This window comes from Cynara cardunculus, assembly GCF_001531365.2.
Source record: "Cynara cardunculus var. scolymus isolate 2C chromosome LG 12, CcrdV1, whole genome shotgun sequence".
Taxonomy (NCBI): Eukaryota; Viridiplantae; Streptophyta; class Magnoliopsida; order Asterales; family Asteraceae; genus Cynara; species Cynara cardunculus.
In genome coordinates this window covers 6301665-6312442 of record NC_037539.1, presented here as the reverse complement: position 1 = coordinate 6312442, position 10778 = coordinate 6301665, and the positions used below count along the sequence as shown (strand labels likewise).

The 10778-nt window shown below is 35.3% G+C and overlaps 1 protein-coding gene across 1 annotated transcript; it reads right to left on the bottom strand.

The window, feature by feature from the left end:
- Positions 1-1452: 1452 nt before the first annotated feature.
- LOC112522827 lies at positions 1453-9941 on the bottom strand. Its single transcript, XM_025132139.1, has 14 exons — positions 9143-9941; positions 8829-8963; positions 8610-8746; positions 8306-8516; positions 7965-8202; positions 7612-7762; positions 7172-7518; positions 3825-4652; positions 3112-3257; positions 2887-3014; positions 2577-2787; positions 2235-2472; positions 1880-2030; positions 1453-1792 (listed from the first exon to the last, which is right to left on the bottom strand). Exons 1-14 carry the CDS (start codon positions 9939-9941, stop codon positions 1505-1507), a joined length of 4008 nt encoding a protein of 1335 aa, XP_024987907.1. The 3' UTR covers positions 1453-1504.
- Between the last annotated feature and the right edge of the window lie 837 nt (positions 9942-10778).

Genomic DNA, 10778 nt, shown 5'->3' with positions numbered 1-10778 from the left:
TTTTCATATATTAATTAGTTTTTAAAGATTAATTAACCCTTAATTAATAAATCCGCCGGAAATCTAACCGGCGGATTTCCGGCGGTTGTCCGGCGGAAGTCAACAAAATTTGACTTTTTAAAGTTCCGCCGGAAATCCGCCGGAAAATTTCCGGCGGAATTTTTCCGCCGGAAATGCCCAGTTTTCTAGTAGTGCATTTTCTGAGTTTCTTACACAGATGTGAAATTATGTGAGATTAGGTTGTTTTTTGAGACACGTGAGACAACTTTTTTAGACTTAAAACTTCACAACAAAACATTATGTAGGTAACTTTCACAGTGTTTTTGTTGTGAAAGTTCGGATTTTTTTTATATTCACAACATTTTGTTGTGAAGTTTCAAGTATAACAATGTTGTCTCACGTGTCTTATGAAAACGGACTTGTCTCATGTGAATCCAACCTTTCTTGCACATACATTTTGTATTCCCTTTTATAACGTATTTGGCATGACTCTGTAAAAAAAAATTATGTGATTTCGTTGTAGTGAGGGAATCGATGTCTAGGAACTGAAAAGATGAAGAAATTCACCATAACCGAAAATATATATCTTTTTACCCCTTTTCTTGATCTTTCTTCTTTGTCTTTACTTTTCGTAAAAATAAAAAGGTCGATCAAAGGCTTCTAAATACTGTCAGAAGAAATCATCAAAAACACTGAATATATACAAAAAGGTGTTTGTGCAAATTCAAATCCAAACATTATAAACATATATCAAAAATCCATCTAAATTCATTCATAAAAATAAAAATACAAAACCAAGGTATTATAAATCAAAACCCTACTTTCTCAAGATTTTAAGTTTCGTCGGACTTTACCGGTCCAAAACTTCAAATCTAACGATATCCTAAATCCAAATGACCCATCGTTGCAATGAGGCTCGATCCTAGATGGAAAACTGAAACAAACAGAATGGTTTAACCGTTGAATGATTTAATCGTTCATCGTCAACAGTAAAGGGGGAGACGGCATAGAGAATAAGTCAGCGACTCCTAGATTTTTCTAGTGATGATTTTATTTCAAACGGTGATGTTTTCTTATTTCCTTTTGGGTATTTTTTTAGGACGATATATGGAGTTAGTGGTCGTTGTTGATGAAAGTGGGTAAGAAAAGGTCAATTAAAACTAAAAATAAAAACTCAAATGATGTTTTTGGTCAATTGATAGGTAACGTTTTCTATATTTTCAAATACTACAAAGAAAATCTAATGTTGACATGACAATCGACTAATTAATGGCTAATAAGGACCAAGTTTGGTGATATATGTGCTGTGCATTTCGTGTTGGCCTTCTTTACTTGGTCAACAGTTCGAAGTGTACGTATAATATTCAAACATTTTACCATCTTAATATACGATTAGTCCCACAGACAGTATCATAACAAAAAGAACCAATATTTATTTATCGGGACTTCTTACTTGGTGTAGCTTGTTACATGGGTCGTGAGTGGGAACTTAGTTTCCGTCTGGTTATGCGACCTTGGAACCTGTACTTGAAGTGTACTCTTCGAATAGGGGTAGTTCTGGCTTGCTCGTATGGATGAAAAAAGCAGGCTCTGAAGGGACGGCGAGCGTTAGAGAGAGACTACCAAGCATGAGAACTACTGAAGCCATAGTTGGTCTATCAGTAACGTCTTCTTGAACACATAGTAGGCCAATGTGGATGCATCTGATCATATCACGCAGGGAATTTGAACCATCTTTTAGTGTAGGATCAATTAAACTTGAAATCGTTCCATCTCTCCAACTTTTCCATGCCTAAAGATGAACAAATTGCAACAAATAAATAAACCAAAAAATTTATATACTTTTTTGAAATATTAGAAGCTATGTGTCAACACTTACATGGCTAAGAAGATCCTCCACCATCGTCCCATTTTGGAAACTATGGTTCTTACAACCGGTTACTATTTCGAGTACTAATACACCGAAGCTAAAAACATCTGATTTAACTGAAAATTGTCCATGCAATGCATACTCTGGTGCCATGTATCCACTAGTACGACAAAAGTTCATGTTAGTTAGTACAAGGATGAAGGTTAACCGTTAGTATTTTCGCTACCACATTACTCTTTGTGATGGCAAAAATGGTAGACACCGGATATAATGGTAATTCAGATAACAATCTTTTAACAACGAATTTTGCAAATAACGATAAATGAAACAACATTGAACGACATGTTTTTACAGTAAGACTTACTAGGTTCCGACGATTCGACTAGTGTTGACTTGTGTTTCTTCAAGCGTGACCAACCTTGCCATACCAAAATCCGCAATTTTAGCAATCATATTGACATCCAGTAAAACGTTACTAGCTTTCATATCCCGATGAATAATCTTTAGCCGTGAATCCTCGTGTAGATATAGAAGTCCCTTTGCAACACCATGTATTATTTTGTATCGTAWTTCCCAATCTAGACTTGCACGTTTCACTGGATCTAGATATTTTGAAAATCAAGAATGAATATATCATCAAAAGAATGCATTTCTAGAAATTAAAAGCAATCTTTCGAAAAATATAAGCTCAATAAAGTCAACTTACCGAATATAAATTGATCTAGACTTGCATTTTGTAGAAACTCATACATCAAAAGTCGTTCAGACCCTTCGAGGCTAAACCCTAGGAGACGAACCAAATTCCGATGTCGGAGCCTTGCAAGTAACAAAACCTCGTTCTTGAATTCTTGTTCACCTTGTCCCGAGTTATTCGACAACCTCTTCACTGCTATTTCTTGCCCATTTGGTAACTTACCCTGAGAATTTTGGTTCATTAGAATTATTGGTTTCTAAAATTAATCTTGAAAATGGTCTTCCATGGCACAATAGTTTATATCTTGTAGTGTGTTGTTTACCTTATAAACAGAACCAAATCCACCTTGTCCAAGCTTATTGTTCTCTGAAAAGTCATCTGTTGCTGCTCTAATGACAGCAAAGCTATATTGCAACGATTCGGCTGTAGTAATTTTATCAACGTCTACGTCTTCGTAAACTAGAATTATCGTCACAAAATATTAAGGAACTGCAAAGGCTAAGGTTGTAACATGCAGGAAGTAAGAAAAAAATTAACAAAAACCCACCTAGATTCTGCGACAGCCGTCCTTCGATGTTCTTTTTTCTTCTCTTGAATATGCAAACGAAAGTCGCTACCAATATCACAAGACTAATGGTTGCAACGACGACAATGATGATTATTATAGACGTGTTACTACTTTTGTCTGAAAATGTCATTGGAAAAGAAAAAGAACATTAGTGCAATTGTACTAGGACCACAACAGTGGTGTTACTATACTCTTCTCTCCTTTCGATCTCCGATTTTCTCAAAAGAAAACTATATATTAGATTTTCGAAGTTCGTTTTTTAAAAGTGTCACTAAAGCCAATATCTTTAGATAAGCTTTTTCATTACCTACTATAAAGTATCTTTTAGTAACTCTTATAAACCGTCACAAATACTTTAAAAGTGTCACTAATATATATACTTTCAGAGAAGCTTTGAACAAAAATTTGACTAACCTTTAGAAAAGTTTTGGACGTGTATCTAAAGCCTCAAATAAGCGTCTCTAAAGGCTAACAAAAACGCACCCTTCGGAAACCCTCCTTAAAACCTTTACTTACCGTTACACACAGAAGCTCTTTGACAAAATTGAAAAGCTTATCTAAAGGCTTTATAGAAGCTTTTAAAACTTTTAAGTACAAAACGATATCTTCTCTGAAGGTTATTTTTCTTGTAGTGCAAATTCTTGTTGCATAGTGTTCATTCTATATATACGGGATGTTGGCCAAACGTATATATACCTGATGGTGGCGGCGATGGTGGAGACAACTCCGTTGGCGGTGGTGGTGGTGCAAGAGCCAGTGTAGCTTTAAAAAACGAGTAATTTTCATACCTGAGATCGCAGCTAGGATATATAACTCTTACTCCAAGTTTTCCATCACAACAATTTGGGATTTGTTGCATTGCACTATTCAAGCAATTTTCACACTGACCCTCGGATAAATCGGGTGTGCACTGCATGGCCCCATAGATGGTTGTCAACCAAGGGCCATTTGTGCTGGTCCCGGAAGCATATTTACGACTAGACCCACCACTCGAAGCATTATTTCTTAGTTGGTTCAACAGCTGGTTGAGCGCTTGATTAAACCGATCCACGCCCGACGCGTTGTTAGGGTTCATGTAGATAACCGGACTATTAATGTCTGGATTTCCCAAAATGGGTTCATTAGAGTACCTCACCATACAATTCCCATCCGACCATAGATTCATTGCACCCTTTTGGTTAGGACAACTCTCTCTTAGTCTTCTTCTAGAGTCATTTATGCACCTGCGACAATCATCTCGCTCAACATCACCTCTACATAACGCCATCACGTTGGCTTTATCGGGGTTTTCACCAACAGACCGGTTATAGAAGCCGTATGTGATAGTGGTATTAGAGGTGAGGGTCGACAAAGCATTGTCAAGATTTCTTTGATACGCACCGTTTGAAGTGAAGTTCGCGTCATTGTTGCATTGAGAGACCGAAAGCACGAATAAATTTACGATAATAACAACAAAAAACGAAATCGACACTCGGATTACCATCAACATGGTCTCAACAAAATGGAAAACTATGGATGTTGTTCATGTTATGTTTCTTGAAATGGCAAATGCAAACATTATGGGTTTTATTATTATTTCTGAATAATGATGTTGATGGAGAAAGGAGTTGTTTAAGTAAACGTTTACTTGGTCAATGTTTGAATTTTGAAACAAAGTTTTGATTTTGTTTGTCAAAAGTTGTTGATTTTTCCTAGAAAAATCTAATAATGAATATAATATTTTTCACAGACTTGAAATCATGTGAGACAATGTTGTTTCCGTGAGACAACTTTCTTACACTTGAAACTTTACAGCAAAACACTGTGAACGTAACTTTCACAGTGTTTTTAGTGTGAAAGATCGGATTTTTTTACCTCCACAACATTTTGTTGTGAAGTTTCAAGTGTAAAAATGTTGTTTCACGAAAACAATTTTATCTCACGTGAACCCAACCTTTCTTACACATACATCTTTTATTCCCTTTTATAACGTAATTGGTCATCCCTGGTTTGCTATATATCGTTAAGAAGTTCAATTAATGAATAAGAACCTCTTATGAATTTGTTTAAACAACTCTTATCGACGTTTTTGGAAAAACGTTCTTTGCCATAAGTGTCCAAAACCCGTTTTCGAATTAAATATACTAAACAATTTTAAAAGTAAATTATGGTTTTGGTCCTTGTACTTAGAAGTTGTCTTGGTTCTAGTCTCGAGAAATCTTTTATTCCAAAAAGCCCCCATAGTTTGCCACTAACGATTGTTGGCTCTAACCAATTAGAGTTCGTTGGAAATCACGGTGAAAGGGGCGGGAAATCACGAAGAAGATGGACGATGTGGTTGAAAATCGCTACAAAGGAGAGAAGCATGGGATCGTCGTAAGAGATAGAGACCGAGAGGATTCATCGATTTGTCTACGAAAAGAAATCGGGACCAGGGAGGGGAGGGGAGGGGAGGGGAAATTAAAATTATTATCAATTTTAGTATTTATTTTTAAATAAAAATACTGATCGAGAAATGATTGGTGTAGGTCGATTTTAAATATCTTTTTAATTTTTGTTTTTCTTTATTTTATGGGTCAAAAGTCAAAAGTGGGTGTAATTGTTGAGTGCATTTAGGGCACGTCCAACTTTTGTTATTAAAGAATTTCGAGTTTTTCTTTTACTTTTTGTTTCAACATTTTTTTCAAAACATTTTTTAAAATTGAAAAAAATAATAATAAGAGATTGTTTGACAGTTGATGCAGAATGATTAAGTGGTCAGAATGATTAAGAGGCTTTCATGATATAGTGYAAAATAAAATATAATTGTTTGGTAATTGTTTACAATGAAATCAGGACGCTTAATGGTTAAGGTAGGTTCAGGATACAAAATCATTCAAATGGTTTTAGAACCATCAAGAGACAGATTTTTTTTTTTTTGCCAAACAAGATTCACCTCTTAATGATTCAGATGTTGCCTCTTAATGAAACTATTAAGAGGTAAACAAACAACCCCAAAGAAATTATCTCTTATTGGTTGTTTGTTTACCTCTTAATAGTTTCATTAGAAGATAGTCTCTAAATCGTTAAAAGATGAATCTTGTTTGGCAAAAAAAGAGTCCGTCTCTTAATGGTTTTAAAATCCTTTGAATGATTTTATATCTTTAGTCTCCCCTAACCATTCAGCACCCTAATCTCATTGTAAATAATTACCGAACAATCTATTTCATTTTGCACTGTCTCATAAGAGTCTCTTAATCATTCTAATTACTTAATTATTAGATATCAAACCATTCAACAACTGTCAAATGGCTCATTAGTCATTTATCTTCCAAGATTTTCAAAAAGTCATCACCTTTGTAAGTGGCCTTACTGCAATTTGCAGAGGGACCACTCTTGGAAAGAAAAAATATATCAAGTATACAGTAGAAGCCACTTTCAAAAACGATAAAATAATATTAGCCTATTAGAAATATTTAAAAAGCTATATGTGTCATGCTTATGCATCAAAAATTTTAGCACCTCCGCAAGTGACATGCTCATGCATCATCTAATGGAAGTGACATGCCGCAAGCAACACCTTCGCAATCGCATGATCCTGGACCGATCTTACTTGGGATTGGAAAAAAAAACGGAGCACATTTGACTCAGCACAACCTAACGTTTGCATTTATTTTCTCATTTTTTGGCACTTTGGTAAGTTGTTGAGCTGGCACTTGCGAAACCCTGTGAAATTCTTTTTTTTTGTCCCTCCGTAAATTGCTGAATTGTCACTTGCAGAGGTATTGATTTCTTAAAAAGTGTGGGAGATAAATGACTAAAATATGAATTCACTCGACCGAAATGGCTATTTTAGTCAATTTCCCTAATTACAATCAAATGTTGACATGATGTTAACCTAGTTATTAGTTATTGTGGACAAAATGCGCCGAGGTGGTATAGAAATTTTGAGTTGTCATTCACATTTTGTTATTAAGTATTAATAAATCGTTACATTGTAAAGTTGATTCTAAAAATCATCAGTATCACATTACAGTAATACAATAATCATATATTCTTCTATGGTGAATATGTGTCATACAAAGAAATATCACGTGCTATAGATCCCCGTGAAGATTTGGATTTATTTTTTGAATAGCTAGAATTACTTGTGCTTGAAGCGTACTCTTCAAATAGGGGGTTTTCTGGATTCATACCTGTATGCAAGAAAAAAGCAGGCTCTGAAGGGAACGTGAGGGTTATAGAGAGGCTACTAAGCATGAGAACAACTGAAGCCATAGTTGGTCTCTCGATAGCGTCTTCTTGAACACCTAATAAGCCAATATGGATACATCTTATCATATCACGTAAGGAAATAGGACCATCTTTCATGATGAGTGTAGGATCAATTAAACTTGAAGTCGTTTCCGCTTTCCAACTTTTCCATGCCTAAACACGTACAAATTGCAACAAAAGAAAATAGATGAACAAAGGAAAAGTATATATTTGAACGAATACTAGATGTTATATATCAACACTTACATGGCTTAGAAGATCCTCTGTCACCATTTCGTCTTGGAAACTACTGTTCTTTTGACCCATTACTATCTCGAGTACTAGTACACCGAAACTAAAGACATCTGATTTTACCGAAAATTGTCCATGCGTTAAATACTCGGGTGCCATGTAGCCACTAGTATAACAAGAATCGCGCGGATTAGTACATGAGCAGGAATTCACTACTCGCATCTTTCACTACCATATATTTAAGTTTTTGTGACGGAAAAATATTAGAGACAAAATAATGATCGTAATCATATTTTCACAAACCATGAATTTTTGCATCTAACGATAATAAAGAAACATTTATTGACATTTTTTGTAGTGAGACTTACTAGGTTCCGGCAATTTGACTAGTGTTGCCTTGGGATTCTTCACATGTGAATAACCTTGCCATACCAAAATCTGCAATTTTCGGATTCATTTGGGCATCCAACAGAACATTACTAGCTTTCAAATCTCGATGAATTATCTTTAATCGTGAATCCTCATGTAAGTATAGAAGTCCCCTTGCAACACCTTGTATTACTTTGTATCGTCTTTCCCAATCTAGAGCTGCACGCTTCATTGGATCTGAAAATGTTAAGATCGAACACAAATTTACCATTAAAAGACTAAACTTCTGTAAGTTAATCATAAATTTTCTAAAGTATAACTTGGATAATATTCAACTTACTAAATATAAATTGGTCTAGACTTCCATTTTGTACAAACTCATATATCAAGATTCGTTCAGACTCTTCTGTGCTGAAACCTAGGAGACGAACCAGGTTTCGATGTTGGAGCCTTGCAAGTAACAGGACCTCGTTCTTAAATTCTTGTTCGCCTTGTCTTGAATCCTTCGACAACCTCTTCACTGCTATTTCTTTTCCATTCTGTAACTTTCCCTAAAAATAATGGTCACATAAATCTTGAAAATGATTTTCTATTGCAAATATTCCCTCGCATACCAAGTAATTACAAAACGGTGCATTGTTTACCTTGTAAACCGAACCAAATCCACCTTGTCCAAGCTTATTGCTCTCTGAGAAGTCATTTGTTGCTTCTCTAATGATACCAAAGCTATACTGCAAAGATTCGGTTGTACTAATTTCATTGATATCTACGTCCTCGTAAACTGCAAAATTTGAAATAAGTGGAAGCCTAATTATAATGCTGCCCAATGAAGTAACAAAGAAAAAGAAACCACTAGTACTCACCAAAATTATTTGCAGGTCGTCCTTCGAGCTTTCTTTTTCTTCTTATGAAGACGAAAACGAAAAGCACGACCAATATCACAAGACTAAGGGTTGCAACGATAGCAATTACAGTTATAGACGTGTTGTTAGTCTTGCCTGAAATCTCATCAAAAAAGTAAAGAACATTAGTGAAACTATCCCCACACTATAATACATGTGTTAATACTCTATTATCGCTTTGATCTCATATTTTCTTTAAAAGATTATTAAAATTTTCGAACGATGCATTATTTTGTCCCAAGTTATACAAACTAGGATGGCAAGAATGTATATACCTAATGGCGATGGTGGCGGTGGAAGCAATTGTGGCGATGGTCGTGGAGGAGATTGCGGCCATGGTGGTGGGGGAAGAACCACCATTTCATCAAAGAAACTGTAATCTTCATACCTTAGGTTGCAACTAGGATATAGAACTCTTAGTCCACGTCTGCCATCACAACAAACTGGAATGAGTTGGATTGTACGATCCAAGCAATTATAACATTGGAATTCAGACAAATCCGGTGTACACTGCATGATCCCAAAGATCCTTGAGCCCCCACGACCACGTGTATAGTTGGAAGCATATTTACGGAGAGACCCACCACTAGATGCCTCAACTATTAATTGATCCAACAACGGATAAAGCCCTTGATTAAATTGGTCCACGTTTGACGTGTTCTGAGGGTTTGCCTGGAACCGTGTATCCATACTGCCTGGATTTCCCCAAATGGGTAGATTAGAGTACCTTAGCATACACGTATCATACCATCCTATTGCACCCTTTTGGTTAGGGCAAATCTCTCTTAGTCTTGTAATAGAGCCATTTATGCACCTGCGACAATCGTCTTGATCAACATCACCTCTACATAGCGCGATAACATGAACTCGATCTGGGGTTTCTCCAACGGACCGGTTGTAGAATCCGTATGTAATGCTAGTATCAGAGATGAGGGACAACAAAGCATTGTCAAGATTTCTTTGGTATGTACCATTTATAGTGAAATTTGCGCTTTCATCACAAGTAGGGTATATAATATCTTGTGAGACGAAAAGGGGAAATAAATTTATGACAATAACGATGAAAAACAACATGATTTTTTCAGTTATCCTCAACATGTTCTTGTAAAAATGAAATACATAAGATGGTTATTATTCATATTGATTGGTGTGTGTATATATATATATATATATATATATATATATATATATATTATTTATGTATAGCTTTTGAAAGGGTCTAAAAAATTATAAGTTTTATTTATTGTTTTAAATACTTTTTGCCGTTCAACGTTTACTTGTCAATTTTGTATTTATTTGTGTTGGGTCAATTTGTTCGGGTCCAAGTCTTAATTTACAATGCACAATGGAGAAAGATTCTTACCTATCTCAACAATAACTACAATAGTACTTGCATAATCAGCGAGATACATCTTGATTTTAATGTTTCGTTTTTTTTTTTGGTCTCAGCCGACATTTTAATACAGTTTTATGTGGTTTTGAGAAAGCGATAGTCCTGACATGACATTTCTTATTATAATATTATACTTTCAAAATTACTTTATTATAACATCACGAATTTCTATTACAACATTATGCTTTTAATTATAATATTTTTATCATTTAAACATTGTAAATTTCATCAAATATGTTTCCTAAAATTTAAAATATCAGAAATTAAACATGTTTTCAAAAGATCAAACGTATCTCTCCCCTTGTTCCCCTTATCCATCTCGGCCTCTCCTCCTCCTCCTTTGCTGCATTCGCATCAATGGTCGTTATCAACGCCCTGCTAAGAACAACCTTCCTCATCGCTAAACCTAACCACAAAATCCCAATCATCTTTTTCCTATTTCAATCCCAATCCGAACGAACTCCCCATCACCATAACTGTCGACATTATCAATTCACCCGGAAATTCTCCTCTTCACA